This window comes from Muntiacus reevesi, chromosome 5, assembly GCF_963930625.1.
Source record: "Muntiacus reevesi chromosome 5, mMunRee1.1, whole genome shotgun sequence".
NCBI lineage: Eukaryota > Metazoa > Chordata > Mammalia > Artiodactyla > Cervidae > Muntiacus > Muntiacus reevesi.
Window position 1 is genome coordinate 38,118,419 of NC_089253.1, and position 17,333 is coordinate 38,135,751.

At 57.9% G+C, this 17,333-nt stretch overlaps 1 protein-coding gene across 3 annotated transcripts in view; it reads left to right on the plus strand.

Annotated features, from left to right (window-relative positions):
* DAGLA (diacylglycerol lipase alpha) overlaps positions 1 to 17,333 on the plus strand; it is a 72,252-nt gene that overhangs the window by 43,428 nt on the left and 11,491 nt on the right. For 2 of the 3 annotated variants that reach the window (XM_065937467.1, XM_065937468.1), the window contains exons 2-9: positions 549 to 687; positions 1,045 to 1,256; positions 2,803 to 2,904; positions 3,763 to 3,901; positions 7,056 to 7,143; positions 9,168 to 9,302; positions 9,830 to 9,907; positions 11,712 to 11,836. In XM_065937467.1, coding sequence (XP_065793539.1) covers positions 593 to 687; positions 1,045 to 1,256; positions 2,803 to 2,904; positions 3,763 to 3,901; positions 7,056 to 7,143; positions 9,168 to 9,302; positions 9,830 to 9,907; positions 11,712 to 11,836 — 974 coding nt within the window. In that variant the 5' untranslated portion in view covers positions 549 to 592. Of the gene's footprint in view, positions 1 to 54; positions 187 to 548; positions 688 to 1,044; positions 1,257 to 2,802; positions 2,905 to 3,762; positions 3,902 to 7,055; positions 7,144 to 9,167; positions 9,303 to 9,829; positions 9,908 to 11,711; positions 11,837 to 17,333 lie in introns of those variants that run through there. The other variant, XM_065937469.1, reaches the window with a different exon arrangement.

The window sequence follows — 17,333 nt, forward strand, 5'->3', positions numbered from 1 at the left end:
CTGAGCACCTACAGTGTGCTGGGTGCTCCCATCCTCCATGAGTGCCAGCCCCACGCGTGCGCTCACCCCCACCTTCCTCAGCACCTTCAGCCTTCCACCTCCCTGGCTTGGCTGATGCCGGGAGACAGGCTCAGGCTTGGGCTGGGAACTCCCCACCCCACATCAAGGACTGCATGCACTGGATAGGTGGGTGGGGGTCCCCTGATCCCTTGGAGGGAGGCAGGAATAAGCCCAGGTCTTTAGTGGAGCTTAGCAGTTCCTGTTGGGGTAACCCCAGGCTGAGCTGTTCTCAAGGGGCCTGTGCCACTCTTGGGGACAGGCAAGTCCTCGGGGGTTAGACTGAAGCCAGTGTCTGGCTACTGTTTTCCATACTGGCTCCAGGGGGATGGATATAGTGGGAGGTGGGTCCTGCCCAGGGAAGGGACTGAAGCCCTGGGGATGTCGTACTAGGAGGATGCCCCTGCTGCTGGGCCTGCCTGGCCAGGAGCACAGTGGTCCTGGATGCGACCGCAGCCTGGGCAACCTGGGGGTCATCTGCTTTGTTTCAGGAGGTGAGCGCCAGGCCCGCTGAGCCTCTGCAGAGCCGCCAGCCATGCCTGGGATCGTGGTGTTCCGGCGGCGCTGGTCTGTGGGCAGCGATGACCTCGTCCTGCCAGCCATCTTCCTCTTCCTGCTGCATACCACCTGGTGAGTCTCAGGGCCATGCACAGGCCTGGGGGCGGGGGAGTCACAGTCCTGGGGGAGGCCTTCTGACCCTCTGTCCTGACCCTGTCCCAGGAGTCAGCGCTGAAACATCCACCCCCTTTAGGGCAATACCCCCGCGGAGCCCAGAGACCCTGCTTGGCCACTTCGGGAGCTGACCTAGCCCTGGGCTCCCTGCTCCCACTGCCCTGTTCCTGGGCGCCTGTGTCCTCAGAGGGCCCTGCTGCCTGGCAGACAGTGGTCACCTGCCCAGATCAGTTAAGCCCTTCATCCTGGAGTCCAGGCTGGGCGGGGCCGCCTGCCAGGGGCCGCCTAGCCCCTCTAACGTACACATTCCCCCAGGTTTGTGATCCTGTCCGTGGTGCTCTTCGGCCTGGTCTACAACCCGGACGAGGCCTGCTCCCTGAACCTGGTGGACCACGGCCGCGGCTACCTGGGCATTTTACTGAGCTGCATGATCGCTGAGATGGCCATCATCTGGCTGAGCATGCGCGGCGGCATCCTCTACACAGAGCCCCGTGAATCCATGCAGTACGTGCTCTACGTGCGCCTGGGTAAGGGCCACCCGCCGTGGGCGGGGGCTACTCCGGCCCTCCCCACCCCCACGCCCCTCCTGTGCCTGACATTCATTCAGCCAGCACCGAGGGCCAGCAGCGAACAGGCAGACTCCCTGCACCCACTTCTGGACCAGGGATGGGCAGACTGCAGCCTGAGGGCCAAATGCTGCCCGCTGTCTTTTTTTTTTTAAATAAAGTTTTATTGGAACCCAGCCACACTCAACTCATTTAGTTACCACCTTACCACTTACCACCTCTGGCTGCTTCTGCACAACCATGGCAGAGCTGAGTCATTGTGATGGGGAGTATGACCCACAAGGTCTGAAATATTTACTCTCTGGCCCCTTATGGAAAAAGCTTGCCGACCCCTGTTCTGTCTAGGCTGTGTGTGTCTCTTCAGCCGCTTTGTGATCCTTCCCCAAATAGCCCCCCCTCCTCGTCCTGGGAAGGCCCCTCAGGGGCCTAGACCAGCTCCCCGAGGACACACCTGTCTCCTCCTCCTGGACTCGGGTTCAGCCGCCTCCCCCGGTCACTCCTGCTGGACACTCTTGTGCTCCCATGGCCTGAGCTTAGCCCTCTTCCTGTGTTAACTCAGGGAGGAGCCCTTTGTTGGTCTCATTTTGCAGATGAAGAACCTGGGGCCCAGGGAGGTTAATTAGCTCCCTTAAGGTCACACAGCTAACAAGTGTGCAAGTGTCAGAGTTGAGATTTGAACCCAGGTTGTCAGACTCCAAAACCTGGACTCTTGGCTGCCACAAGGGGCTGCCTGTGGAGCTGGGGCTTCCAGTGCTGTCCCCGGGGTGGTGGGGGGTGGCGTCCGTTCTCCCCCCTGCTCCCCACACCCAACCCCATGTCAGCCCTGGGCTCAGCCCTGGACAGAGCAGCTGGTTCGCCCCTTTCCTCTTGTTGCCTCAAGTGCTGGAGGCCGCCTCCCCGGGAACAGCCATTTCCATGAAATGAACACCCTGTCCCCCAGTTCTCACAGCCCTGAACCGTGAACCTCATCACTCCCATTTTACAGAGGAGGAAGTGGAGGCTCAAGAGAGATTAGGTAACTTACCTAAGATACAGTATTAGTTGCTCAGTTGTGTCTGACTCTTTGTGACTCCATGGACTGTAGCCTGCCAGGCTCTTCTGTCCATGGGATTCTCCAGGCAAGAGTACTGGAGTGGGTTGCCATTTCCTCTTCCAGGGGGTCTTCCCAGCCCAGGGATCAAACCTGGGTCTCCTGCATTGCAGGCAGATTCTTTACCACTGAGCCACCAAGGAAGCCCCACATCTGATCCCAGAGTTCACCGATACAACTCTAATTCCTGAAAGAGCAGGAAAATGCCTCTTCATCATCTGCCTTTGCAGTCACCTTCTCAGGGAAGTGTCAGGGCCGAGGGCACGTGAGCTAGAGCAGGGGATGGGACGGCCACACTCCCCGGGCCTCTGCACCTCGAGGCCTGAGAGCAGGGCAGTGGGTGGTTTGCTGCCAAGGAGCCGGGCCCAGGTTCCAGGGCCTCCCTGTCCTTCAGCTGGGACCCTGCTCTGCTTGCAGCCATCCTGGTGATCGAGTTCATCTATGCCATCGTGGGTATTGTCTGGCTCACCCAGTACTACACCTCCTGCAACGACCTCACTGCCAAGAACGTCACGCTCGGTATGTTGGTCGGGCCTGGGGTAGAAGGGTCGGGCCAGGTTAGAGAGGGCAGTCCTGGGGTGGAGGGGATATAGAATCCTTAACCCTGGGTTGGGGGCTTCCCCAATGGTTCAGTGGTAAAAGAATCCACCTGCTACTGCAGAAGACATGGGTTTGATCCCTGGGTCGGGAAGATCTCTTAGAGCAGGAAATGGCAACCCACTCCATTATTTTTGCCTGGGAAATCCCATGGACAGAGGAGCCTGGCTGTAGTCCATGGGGTCTCAAAGACTCAGACACGACTGAAGTGACTAAACAGCAGCACATTCCATGGACAGAGGAGCCTGGCGGGCTACAGTCCAAGGGATCTCAAAAGAGTCACGAGTGACTGAGCACTCATGCAACCCTGAGGTGGAGGGGACATAGCCAGCCCTAACTCTAACCCTGGGATCGGGGGTCCAGGGGCCAGGTTAGAGGGCAATAAGCTCAGGCACCTTGAGACGGAAACAGTTTCTGTGAGCTCGGCTGACGGATTGGCTGGGTGAGGCTGTAGCCTTCATCCTGAGGTCTGCTGTCCCCCCACTTGGGGGCCCTGGTCTGGGGGTGTACAGCGGAAGGCACAGAGCTGACCAGGGCTCTGGAAACCCACATAGCCATCTGCTCTGTGCCAAGGATGGGCCTGGCGGGGGAGGGGGTGGGTGGAGAGTGGTCACAGTTCAGCCAGGTAATGGCCGTGTAGCTGGAGGTTGGGGCTGGGGCCTTTGGAGTCTGGCTGTCGGGCCCCAGAAGCATTTTGAGGTAGGGAGGCCCCAGTGCCCCTTTCTTTCAGAGAGGTGTCCCCAGTGCCATGCCCCTTGGCTTCCCACCCCTCCTCCGCAGGGATGGTCGTCTGCAACTGGGTGGTCATCCTGAGCGTGTGCATCACGGTCCTCTGCGTCTTCGACCCCACGGGCCGCACCTTTGTCAAGCTGAGGGCCACCAAGAGGAGGCAGCGTAACCTGCGGACCTACAACCTGAGGTCAGTGGGCCAGGCGGGGGGGTGGGACTCACTGACCCCGGGCAGGCAGAGGCCGGCCCCGCTCCTCCCTCACTGCATCTCAACCTGTGTGAGTCCCAGGTGCTGGCCCAAGGCTTACCTCAATTTCCTGGTCTGTAAAGTGGGAACGCAATCATTTCTGCCTCATGCAACTGCCGTGAGGTTTATCAGAGTGATGAACACAGGCGCTCATGGGAGCTTCATGCTCAGATCATCTTCGTGACTGAAAACATGAGAGTAATAGTAGGAAGTACTTGGACAAGCAAGCCCAGAGGTGCACATATTAACTTACAATAACTCCCTGAGGTTGCTGTTTGCGTCATCCCCATAATACAGATGAGGAAACGGGCACAGAGAGGTTATGTGACTTGCCTGAGTTTGCACAGCTGGCGAACAGTGGGGCTGGGATCAAGCTCAGACAGTCTGGCCTTAGAGCCCTGACTCTTAACCACTAGGCGAGGCTGCCTCTAGGATTAAGGGGGCTAGAGGAGGTTAACCAAGGCAAAAGGCTTCTTGCAGTGTGGGGGGTGGGGGGTGTTTTGCACAGTGTTTTGGAGAAGGACGGAGGCAGAGAAAATGAGGCAGGGTGTCCAAGATGGTCACAGAGTTCCTGTTTATTGAAAGAAAAAGAGCAGAGGGGCTTTCAAGGTAGGCCATAGTGGCTCCCGTTCATCGAGCTTCTGTCCCGGGTTAGGCCCTACACTTCCATGGCAGTCCGTTTCATCCCTTTGCCAACCCTGGTGCGGCTATGAGACCCATTCTACAGATGAGCTGTCCGAGTCCCAGGGAGGGCAGGCCACGTGCCCTGGGTCAGGTTGGTGGGGGAGTGGAGCTGGCACTCCACCCCCAGCCCAGGGCAGCAGGGTTGGGAGCCCTCACCCAGGGGAGCTGGTTGCCCAGGCCCCCACCCCACCCTCCCATGCCCCTCCGTCCAGCCCCCCGGGCCCTCCACGTCAGCTGGGCCCTGCAGCCAGAGCCACACCCGTGCCTGGACTGGCCACCTCCCAGCCCCAAATGCCAGGTTTGGGAGCCAAGGCCCCAGAGCCCGTTGTTCTTCCCAGCGGCGCAGCTGGCCACCACCACCCGTCCCATTTTGCTCATTCTGAGCACATGCCCCCACCTGACCTGGTTTCTGGACTCCTGGGGCCCTGGGGGAAAAAAAATTCCCCTCCCCTACTCTGGATAATTGCCTTTGGGGCCCAGGGCAGCCAATGCCTTTACAGTGGGGGTGGGGGGGGGGGGAGGGGGTGTTGGTCGTGGCTGTCATCTGAATTAGTAAGTCTTCCGGGCCCTGTTTGGGTTGTAAGAGGCCTCAAGCTCCTAGACCCCCACCTGTTGCGGTTTCTCCAGCTCTCAGATGGGCTGGAGGGGGCAGCCCAGTCCACGACTGCGTTACTGTGATCACCTCTCCGGCTCTTCCCCCGGCCCCCTCACTCTGCTCTTAGACCAACAGAAGATTTTCTTAACAAGGACATTTTTCAAGCCTACTGACCCTTCATCCGCTTCCAGGTTTGGTTTTGTGCACAAGTCGTGCTGCTCCCACAGCGGTGGGTTATTTTAGTTTCTGGAAGTTAGGTTGCTGCTCAAGTCCCGGGTCTTTTCCTCTTCCGGTGAAATCTGGTAGGATTTGAGATGGGTTCTTCCCACCACTGCTCCTTGGGAGCCTGACCTTGGATCTCTGCAAGAGTGTCTGCCCTCCCTTCGCTTTAGTGAGCCCCAGGGCAGAGGGGTGCAGGTCCATGAACTTTCTGTCCAGACCAAGTGTCTCGGTCTCTGTAGCCCAACGAATGTATTAGGCCAAACTTGTCGTTGGCGCCATCTACCCCCTGGTGGGCATAAAGGGTACTGCAATATACTATACGGGACTTAAATCTGCCAGAGGGAAGGGAGGAAATTGTCTTTGAATGTTTGACCGCCAGTTTGGTTAGAAAGAGTTAAAGAATGTGATGCTCTGGGAACTTAGCTTAGCCGGCATGCTGTCCCTTCATCCAGCCCAGGAGGGGGGACATTGGCTTAGGATATGAGGCTGCCCAAGTCCCTTAGGGCTGGCAGGTTCCAGAAACAGCAAGTCCCTGGCCCTGTTTCCTAACCCCGTCCTGTCACCCTGACGGGCTGTGGTTTCCCCGTCCTTGTGGCCCGTAGCGCTGTGGCACCAGGATTGGGAACAGGAAGTGGCTGTTAGCTGCAGAGAGAAGGCGGAGGCAGCGACCGCCTGGCCTGTCACTCCTGATGGATGCTAAGTGCCTTGCAGGCATCCAGGGTCATTCAGAGTCTGGCCCTCTGGACCACTCAGCACCAGGCCCTGAAAGGACTGGCGGGGAGGGCGCATGTCACAAAAGCCAGCCAGCCCCTCTTGCTCAGTCTGGAAATTTACATTTTTAATGTTGGATCTGTGATCTTTATGCTCAAAACATACACCGACCTCTGGACACTCAGTGTTGGAACGGTCTCCGTGGATAACCGGCCAATCCTTCTCGCTTTGAGTGCAGACTCCTGGGTACCCTGCCTCCCCATCAAAGCAGCCATACCCACTGGGGCTGGGGGTGGAGGCGGGGGAAGGGAGAGGGGCCAGCCATGCAGATGAAGGGCAGGGGCCCTCTCCCTTGTAAGATAATGGATCCAAGGCACTGCAGCATGCTGAACCTCATTCAGCCCCTTAAGCTTCCCCAAGTACCGAGATAAGATAAATCCTTTCTGAGAGAGGAACAGGTCAGGCCAGCAGGTCTGCTCCCAACGTGGAACAAATCGGCAGGAAGGCCCAACACCCTGCCGCCATCTCCCAGGGCCCTTGGTTAGAGCCTTTGGAGTGGGTTTCAGGGCGGCCCCCAGTTCGGGCTCCCAGCTCCGAAGCCCCCCGGGTGTGCTGGTGTCCCTGTGCCAGAAGCACAGGCCCCAGCCTTGGCCAGCAGCGCGCCATCATAGGCCAGCAGGAGCCCCTCTGGGAGAGCCCTGCAGGCTGACAGCTCACTGGCCACCCGGCTTTGACCGGGCCCAGGCCTACTGCCCCCCAGACCCTCCTGCCGGGGAGCCCTTTGCCGGGGTCCTGGGAACAGGGTGCTCTGTTACTGTAACAGCTGGCCCAGCTCTTCTGGTCCAGCCCTCTGACCTCACACATACCAACTCTCCCCCACTGCAGGCACCGCTTAGAAGAGGGTCAGGCCACCAGCTGGTCACGTCGGCTCAAAGTGTTCCTCTGCTGCACTCGGACGAAGGACTCCCAGTCAGTAAGTACTGGGAAGTCGCCGCCCTGGGGCTCAGGTCCTCATCTCTGCGGGCTGGGTGGGGCTGGGCTTCAAGCAGGACCGGAGGTTACAGCCTGCTCCTCAGAGGACCTGTTGTTATTCACCACCCGACTCCCTCCTGCTTGTGAAACAGCCCTTCCCTTCCTTTGTCAAGGGACAGAAAAATGGGAAGACCTTTTATTGACCCCCTTAGAACTTAGAGATGAGTCTAGGAGAAGAGGTACTCAAGTATCAGGGTGACCTGAAGACGAAGCAAAGCAAGCAGCATCTCACCAGCCACAAGGGCTTCTCTGGTGGCTCAGTGGTAAAGAGTCCGCCTGCCAATGCAAGGGACATGGGTTCGATTCCTGGGTCGGGAAGATCCCCTGGAGGAGGGCATGGCAACCCACTCCAGTGTTCTTGCCTAGAGAATCCCATGGACAGGAGGAGCCTGGCGGGCTACAGTCTATGGGGTCACAAAGCAGTCAGACTAAGCCACATCCAGCTGCAAGTCCTTCTGTAAGATCAGCAGCCATGTGGTCAGTGCGGCCGTCGCTGTCCTCCGCAACCACTAGGGCGCTGCAGAAGGAAGGTGGGTCAGCAGCGGGTGGCCCCCGGGTGGGGCAGGGGAGGCAGGGCCCTGGGGAGCCCTCCGTGGAGCGCCCCCTGGTGGAGCGCCCCCTGCAGTGCTGGCAGGGTCCTTAGGGATCATCTAGCCCCACCCCTCATTTTGCAGATCAGGCAACTGAGGTCCAGAGAGGTGGAGTGACTTGCTCAGCGTCCCACAGCTAGGTAGTGGCAGAGCCAGTGAGGTCAGGAGACCACTCCTGCCTGAGCCAGACAGCAAGTGCCCTCCATGGAAGCCACCGGAAAAGCCTCCAGTGGCTCCTACCCACCCGCAGCCCCTGCTGAACCATAGAGTGAGTAATCGAGTGTAAGAAAGCCCCGCCCACCCCGGAGGTTCCCTGGTGGGTGGGAAGCACCCCCCACGGGGCTCTCTGGGCCGGGTCTCATCCAGGGCACACCCACCCCTCCTGGCAGGCAGATTGGGGGCTGGTGTTGGACCCTGGGGAAAAGGCTGAAGTCTTCTCAAATAAGGCAGGGGGGGTCCCCAGAAGCTGGGTCCCACCAGACACTGATGGTGATCAGGTCAGGTCAGGTCAGGTCCCGCCCAGAGTTTTGATCAGCTCATGCTGTGTTGCTCAAACATTTGCACTGGATGCCAGGATTTAAAAATCGGGGGCGTTTGTGTCGAGTTCAGTATTTCTAGATTCGGCCCTTGCATTAGGCGTTTGAGTTTGCAGCCCTTGATTTTTCTTCTCTCACAAGTGCCAGACGCTCAGGGGCGAAACCCAGCAGGAGAAAGCTGGTTGCCATGAGTCTGTTCCCACCACAGCCTCTCCTGACAGGTTAGGGAAGAGGTTCCAGGCTTCCACTTGTCGGGAGGCAGACAGGCCTCTGCACAGGACTGGCGGGGTTGCCTCTGTCTTCACGACCTCCCCCAAAGCCCCGGCCCCAAGCACGGGTGTCCTGAGGACAGAGCTTGCAGGGCAGCTGGGGACCAGGGGCCCCGCATCAGATGCCCCTTGTCCAGGCACGTGGTGGGGGTCCCTGCGCCTCCAGCTGTGGGCAGGAGGGGGAGGGGGCCTGAGACCCTGGGCTCCAAAGGGCGCTTGGCGGGGCCATTCAGGGTCACAGCTGGAGGGAGGCGGGAAGAAACAGCCTGGAGAAAAGCAGCCAGGAGCTCAGTTTTGGCTCCTCTGCTGGAGAGAAGGGCGGAAGGAGAAACAGGCTGGGCCTGCAGGCCTTGGTTCCTAGTCCTGGAGCAGGAAATGGCTTGGGGGCGTCAGGCCGGTGCCTGAGTGCCAAAGGAGCGCCAAGGACAGGAGGGCTGGGAAGGGGGGGCCAGAGAAGGGTCCCTGCAGAGGGACCCAGAGCGGACGCCCATCCCCGGACATTCACGCCCGGCCTCTGTCCTCTCTCCTGCTCCCTGCCACCGCCCCCCGCCGCCTCCCCGGACCACGTAGGACGCCTACTCGGAAATTGCCTACCTCTTTGCCGAGTTTTTCCGAGACCTGGACATCGTGCCATCGGACATCATCGCCGGCCTGGTGCTGCTCCGGCAGCGGCAGCGGGCCAAGCGCAATGCCGTGCTGGACGAGGTGAGCCCACGCGCAAGTCACATCCCTACACTGCCCTCTGCCGTGGCCGTCCCTGCCGCCCCCAGGTTCCACGCTCCCCTCCCTTCCCCAGCTCACCCTCAGCCAGCCGCCCAGGGGCCCTGCTCGAGCTGCTTCCTTCCGCAGGGCCCAGAGGCTGTCTACACCCATCTACCGTCTAATCACAGCGGCCCCACGACCCCCCCAGCGCTGCGCTCCAGCCTCCTTGCTTGCCTCATCACCCGCCCCCCTGCAACTCGCCAGTCCTAGCTGGGGTCTCGCAGCTATGTTTTCTTCTGGCCCTGGGCCGGCTCCCTCCCCTGGCATGGATGCTTTGGGTGGAAGGGAAGCAACTGGATATATGAGGAGACCTCGGATTTGTAAAGCGGGCCCGGTTGTGGAAGAGCTAGAAACCACACACCTCTTTGGGTTCTCAGGCCCTTGGGAGGCAGGCAGAGTGCAGAGCTGGGGCCTGGACCCCTTTCTCGGGCTGGGCCCGGGGCAGCCACCCTCACGCGCCTGTCTTGCAGGCCAACAACGACATCCTGGCCTTCCTGTCTGGCATGCCAGTGACCAGAAACACTAAGTACCTCGACCTCAAGAACTCGGTGAGTCAGGACCACCCCCACTGCGTGCCGGGTCCCTCTCTCCCTCTGCTGGGCTGACCCGAGCAGACCACCTGCCCGCGGCCCTTGAGGCACTGGCTGCACCTGCTCCGCTGTGGGTCCCGTCTCGGCCGTCCAAGCAGCCCCTTCCTCCCAAGCACACTCTGACCTGCCTCCCTCCACATTTGTCTGGTTCTGCAGGCCAACCCCCTGAATCGGTTCCACTGAGCTCAGAATGTTTGGCCCTGGCCTCCTGAGATTGTCAAGTACTTCCAGGGGCTGAGCTGCTGTTATTTTTGCCACGGTTGTTATTGTTATAAAAGGCAGCAAGACGTAGCACTTGGTTTCCAAGGGTTTTTTTTTTTTTTTTTTTTTTTGAGTAGCAGGAGCTCTTCTCAAGCGCCTTTAGTAGAAACTCTGGCGTTGTGTGTCCCAGTGAAGGGGGGGCTGGTCCTAGGCTAGGGGAGCCCCTCACCCAAGGCTGGAACTGCAGCCAGAGAGCGGGCCCTGCGCTGGGAGCAAACAGGTTTAATGTGCGGCTCCCCGCCCGGGGGCTGCGACCTTGAGCGAGTCCCTGACCCGGTAGAGCCTATTCCCGCAGCGGAAGCGGTGCTGGGCCTGCCTTCCACCGAGAGCCCTGGTGGGGAGGAGGTGAGTGAACACTGGTGCCCGTAACGACAGCGTTAGAAAGGATTCGGCCTTCACATCTGACTCACCTGGAAACGCCGGTTCTCCATCGGCCCCCCCCGCCCCGCTCCCCAAAGCGGAGGTTGCATCCCATCTCCAAACAGCCTCTCCATAGCAGACCCCCCCCCCTCCCCGCCTGCCGGTCCCCGCCTCCCTCCGGGATGCCCGCCCGGCTCGCTCTCCCCTGCGGAGGGGCGGGGCGGGGGCGGGGCCGCCGAGCCCCCAGGTGCCAGCGCCCCGCCCTCCAGGCGCGAGCCAGAGGTTAATTACCTCCTTCTGCGCCTTCCTGAAGAGCAGACCCAGCGGCCCGGGACGGTTCCATCCCTCTGGGCCCTGATTAAGGTCCTGCTTATTTCACTTCACGAGATGACTAATCACCGTCTTTAACTTTTACAAGGTGACTAATTCCCTCTAAGTGCAGGAGTCCCCCAGCGCCTGGGGCGCCCAGGACTGGGGAGAAGCGGCTTCCCTGGGACACGTGTGCCTCCTGACTGCCTCCCTGGGCAGTCTGGCTGATAACAGCAGCCACCGGCCTCAGACGCCGGCTTTCAAACCTTTCTCAGAACGATCCCGACTACCCCAGACGCTCTTGAGTCAAGTCAGGGTTTCCCTGAGTGCAGAGCACGGCCGGGGTGATTGGCCTGGTCCCCAGCATGTCTGCATCTTCAGGGCTGGCCCTGTTGCTTCTGGCCTGGGTATCCTGCTCCAAAGGGGAACGTCCAGGCCTCTTGGGGTTCAATTGCCCTTCCCGGGGCCTGATGGCCAAGGCGGGTGATTGTGGCTCTCACCTCCCTCTCTCCCCTTCTTGGGAAACCGGCAAGGAAATTGATCCAGTGCTCTGAGTGTTTTTCTGTCCCCAAATCATTAATTCTGAGATTGGAGCAACAGGACAGGTCTCGGGAGGTTTCGTGCCCTGGTTGCATGCAGATAATTAGGGAAATGCAATTATCATCTGGAGGCGTGTTCCCTCCTCCAGGCGGGGTGGGGGTGGCATGGTCTGCTGCCTGTGGGGAGGGCAGCTCCCGCCTCCATTGCCTCCATGGAGGGGAGCCCGTGGGCGCCAACGCTACAGGCGGGAAGAAGGGCAGAAGGTAACCTTCCTCTGCTGCTTCTCTTCCAGCACGAGATGCTCCGCTATAAGGAGGTCTGCTATTACATGCTGTTTGCCCTGGCTGCCTATGGCTGGCCCATGTACCTGATGCGGAAACCCGCCTGCGGCCTCTGCCAGCTGGCCCGGTCCTGCTCGTGAGTACCCCGGCCCTTCCCCAATCCCTGCCAGTGGCAAGTGCAGAAGAGCTGAGGTCACAATGCCGGGCCAGTCCATGGTGGGGCAGGGTCTCCCTAAATGGACTGGACCTGCTACCGTGCCCCCTGCGGCCCACACCGCTGCACTTCTGCACCATCTCTGGGCCAGGACCTTTCTGGTTCTGCGTTATCATGGCTGGGGTTTTGGAATCACACTTTGTGGGTTTGAACCCCTACTTTGTGATTTTCAGAGTCAGGCAAGTCAGCATACGTCTGCAAGCCTCAGTTTCCATCTGTGAACTGGGGATGGTAATACATACCTCCCAGAGCTGTTCTGAGAGGCTGAAATGAACCCAGCATCTGGCTGGCTTGCCGCTTCCTTCCCCCCACCCCCCATCTCCCTCCCCGTCCCTCTCGACCACTCCCCTCTGCCCACATCCTCCCTTCTCCTGACTCCCCTCCTACTCCCCTCCTGTGCTCTGCCTTTCTGGAAGAAAGGCCTTTCTGGGTAGAGGCCCAATCCGAAGAAGCCTCTGGAAAGGCAGCAAGAAGGCCCTTTGTGAACGGCTCCAATCCTCTTCACAAGGAGTTGGCAAGACCTCAGCTGGGTGCCGCCCTTGGCCAACTGCGGGGGGTGGCCAGGGTGGACCCTGCTTTCCTAAGTGGGCCAGAGGAGGGCTTGGCTCCATGAGGGCCCCTCCCCTTCTCTGGCATCTCCATCTTCTGCCCAGGCCTGGCAGAAGGAGGATGGTTGCCCGGGTTCCCTGTTCTGGACAGGCTGGCATGCTGGGCGGGCAGCTTCTGTCCACCACACCCCTACCCTCGGGGCCCACAGCAGCCACCCCGTCCTTCAGTGTCCTTTCCCCAGAAAGCCGGGGGGCTCTCTGGGTTGTTGTCACCATCCCCCAGTTGACTGGTAGAGCCAACCAGGGCACCCCACGCCCCTCCCTATCTCTGCCAGCCCACAGACAGCATCCTTGGGAACCCTGCGGCCACTGAGAGGTCCTTGGAATGAGCCCAGCACCAGGAGTTCTGAGACCCGGGCTCCCACAGCCTTGGCAGGGCTTTCTCGCTTACTTACTTACACTCCTTACTCACTGGCAGGGCAGGAACGACATTTGCACAGGCAGGGTCTGCCTCTCCTGCCGGCGGGATCTTTCAGAAGCTGGGAGGGAGGCGGTGTCCCTGGTGGTCTGGGCATCTGAGGGGCTCTGCCAACAGGGGCAAGGCTGCATTCATATCAGCTTCTCAGAGCTGCCAGGAGAGGCAGCAGAAAGACCTTAGACCCGTGAGGGCCCAGCTGGGTCCCTGCCGAGAAGAGCCAGGTGCCTGGAGGGCGGAGGAGAGGCAGGCCCGAAGTCCCAGCCTACAGCCCAGAGAGTTGGGCTCCCTTCTCCGAGCCCAGCCTGTCCACAGCAGCCCAGGTTCCCAGCACAGGCTAGAGGAAGGACTGCCCACCTGCCTCAGGCCCAGGCCTGTCACCTGGAGTTGTTTTCTCGTCCCATGCAGAGCAAGGCAAGCCAGGCCTGCCTATGTGCTCCCCCAACCCTGGGGACACCCCATTCAGACCCAGCCCTGCCCTGAATGTGTGGTTGGTCTCCTGTGGGCAGGAGAGGCCCTGCCAAAGGCCAAGCAAATGCTCAGGGCTCCCGCAGCCTCTGAGCCCCTCAGCACCCAGCCTCCTCTAGGCGGGAGTGCTGACCTCAAAGATGCCATGGGCCTTTCCCTCCCAGGCTGCTGGCCCTGCTGCTCTCGTGATTCCCTAGGCCTCCAGATCACTGACTCGGGGGCTGCCGTCTCCCTGGTGCCAGGCTCTTTGTGCATCTTGGGCCTCTGATCTCACCCCAGCCTTGTGAAGTAGCTCTTGGCACCTGCCCCACCCCGCCAGGCCATCGCAGTCAGGAAGGCCACTGGAGTGAGGATTCCAGCCCGGGCCTCTGTCTCCCCAGGCCGCACTGTGGCAGTCACAGGCTCAGTGCTGGAGGGCCAGACTGAGGTTGGAGGGGAGTGCTAACTGCCTGAAAATGAGAGCCTGACCCACAGACCCAGAGCTGTGTCCATTTGGACCAGTAGTGGCAGGGGAGGGAGTAGGGGTCTCCCGGAGTAAATGGAGGTGGTTGCCCACCCCAGACTCATTCGCTTCCAAGACGTGGCTTGACCCTGGGTTTTCCCGCGGAGGCCTCTTTCCGTTGGGAGGTCTGCATCAGTCCCCCAGGGGCTGCTGCAGTGAAGACAGACCTCTCCACATCACCTAAATCTAGGATTCTTAGTAAAATCTTAACCATCAAATCAGGAAAGCAGATGGTGACTGAAGCCATGAAATAAAAAATGCTTCCTCCTTGGAAGAAAAGCTATGACAAACCTCGACAGCCTATTAAAAAGCAGAGACATTACTGTGCCAACAAAGGTCCGTCTAGTCAAAGCTATAGTTTTTCCAGTAGTCATGTATGGATGTGAGCGTTGGACCATAAAGAAGGCTGAGCGCTGAAGAATTGATGCTTTTGAACTGTGGTGTTGGAGAAGACTCTTGAGAGTTCCTTGGACTGCACGGAGATCAAACCAGTCAATCCTAAAGGAAATCAGTCCTGAATATTCATTGGAAGGACTGATGCTGAAGCTCCAATACTTTGGCCACCTGATACAAAGAGCCAACTCATTAGAAAGACCTTGATGCTGGGCAGGATTGAAGGCAGGAGAAGTGGACGACAGAGGATGAGATGGTTGGGTGGCATCAATTACTCGATGGACATGAGTTTAAGCAAGCTCCAGGAGATGGCGAAGGACTGGGAATCCTGGCGTGCTGCAGCCCATGGGGTCGCAAAGAGTCACACACAACTGAAGGACTAAACAGCAACAAGAATGCAGGCAGATTTGGGTCACATGCTTTCTGGTTCCCTGAGCCCCATATGTTGGGTGCTAGCTCCCTCTGGTGGCCCAAAGAGTAACTGCACCCAAGATGGGTGCCCTACTCAGTAGCTCACCCATTCATTTTTGGGGAGCCTACTGTGTTGTGGAGAAGGAAATGGCAACCCACTCCAGTCCTCTTGCCTGGTGAATCCCAGGGATGGCGGAGCCTGGTGGGCTGCCATCTCTGGGGTTGCACAGAGTTGGACACGACTGAAGCGACTTAGCAGCTTAGCAGCAACTGTGTTGTGGGCAATACCAAAGAATGTTCAAACTACCCCACTACTGCACTTATTTCACTTGCTAGCAAGGTAATACTCAAAATCATTCAAACTATGCTTCAACAGTGTGTAAACTGAGAACTTCCAGATGTACAAGCTGGATTTAGAAAAGGCAGAGGAATCAGAGATCAAATTGCCAACATCTTCTGGATTATAGAAAAAGGAAGAGAATTCCAAAAAAATCTGCTTTATTGACTACACTAAAGCCTTTGATTATGTGGATCACAACAAACTGTGGAAAATTCTTCAAGAGATGGGAATACCAGACCACCTTACTTGCCTCTTAAGAAACCTGTATGCAGGTCAAGAAGCAACAGTTATAACTGGACATGGAACAATGGGCTGGTTCCAGATTGGGAAAGGAGTATGTCAAGGCTGTATATTGTCACCCTATTTATTTAACTTATATGCTGAGTACATCATGCAAAATGCTGGGCTGGATGAAGTGCAAGCTGGAATCAAGATTGCCAGGAGAAATATCAGTAACCTCAGATATGCAGATGATGCCACCCTTATGGCAGAAAGTGAAGAGGAACTAAAGAGCCTATTGATGAAGGTTAAAGAGGAGGGTGGAAAAGCTGGCTTAAAACTCAACATTCAAAAAACTAAGATCATGGCATCTTTTTCCATCACTTCATGGCAAATAGATGGGTGGAAAATGGAAATAGAGGCAGACTTTATTTTCTTCAGCTCCAGAATCACTACTGACTGTGACTACAGCTATGAAATTAAAAGGCACTTGATCCTTAGAAAAAAAGCTATACAAACCTAGACAAAGTATTACAAAGCAGAGACATCACTTTGCCGACAAAGGTCCATAGCTTTGACTACGATTTTTCCAGTAGTCATGTATGGATATGAGAGTTCGACCATAAAGAAGCCTGAGTGCCGAAGAACTGATGCTTTTGAACTGTGGTGTTGGAGAAGACTCTTGAGAGTCCCATGGACTGCAAGGAGATCAAACCAGTCACTCCTAAAGGAAATCAGCTCTGTATATTCATTGGAAAGACTGCTGCTGAAGCTGAAGCTCCAATACTTTGGCCACCTGGTGTCAAGAGCCGACTCACTGGAAAACACGCTGATGCTAGGAAAGACTGAGGAGGATAGGAGGGGAAAGGGGCAACAGAGGATGAGATGGTTGGATGGTATCATGGACTCAAATGGACATGAGTTTGAGCAAACTCTGAGAGATTGTGAAGGACAGGGAAGCCTGGCGTGCTGTAGTTCATGGACTCGAAAAGAGTCAGACACGACTGAACTGTGTTTTTGGTGCTGGGGAGGCACAGACAAGGAAATGCAGGAGTATTTTGGGGAAAAATTGAGCTGACTGTGTGGTCAAACTGGGGAACGCCGGGCAAGGGGTAGCCGTCATATGAGATGGCCCCAGGCGGATCTCACAGCGGTATAAACTTTGCACAGAGGCCTCAAGAAGTGAGGGATCCGGCCACACAGTATCCAGGAGGAGAATGTTCCAGGCAGAGGGAACCGCAGTGCAGAGATGCTGAGGCAGGAATGTATCACCAGTGCATCGGAGAGGAGTGGGAGGCAACAGGCCAGAGAACGGGGCCAGATGGAACTGGGCCCTCAGCGCTTGCTTGGACTCTGGCCTTTACACTGGGCAGGAGGGGCAGCATCGGAAGGTGTTGAGTGCATTGATATGGCTCATCTTATATCTTTTTTAAAAAATAACTTTATTTATTTGTTTTTGGCTGTGCTGGGTCTTAGTTGCTGCACGGGCTTTTCTGTAGCTGTGGAGAGTGGGGGCTACTCTTCCTTGCCATGTGCAAGCTTCTCACTGCAGTGGCTTCTCTTGATGTGGAGCGTGGGCTCGATGGTTGCAATTCCCGGGCTCTAGAACACAGGCTCAATAGTTGCGGCTCATGCATGGGCTTAGCTGGTTCAACACCTGTGGGATCTTCTCAGACCAGGGATCGAACCCATGTCTCCCGCATTGGCAGGCAGATTCTTTACCACTGAGCCACCAGGGACGCTGCCTCATCTTTTATCATAGAAGGTCACTCTGGCTGAGAACGTAAGGGGCGGCTGTGAGTGAGGAGGACCAGTTGGGAGCCCCCGTGACACTCTGAGGCAGGGAGGCAGGGATAAGGTGGCTTGGAGAGGGGCAGGGGGGTGGGGAGAGGTGAGGGAAAGCATTTGGCATCTGGATGTGAATTTGAAGGCACAGCTAATGGATGTGCTGACCAACAATATGGGATATGAGGTGGGTTGAGGACCCGGTGGTTCTAAGCGTGGGCTGAACACTCAGGGGCAGGTATGGGGGACTGTTGAAGCAAGGGGGCTAGGCCCTTGGG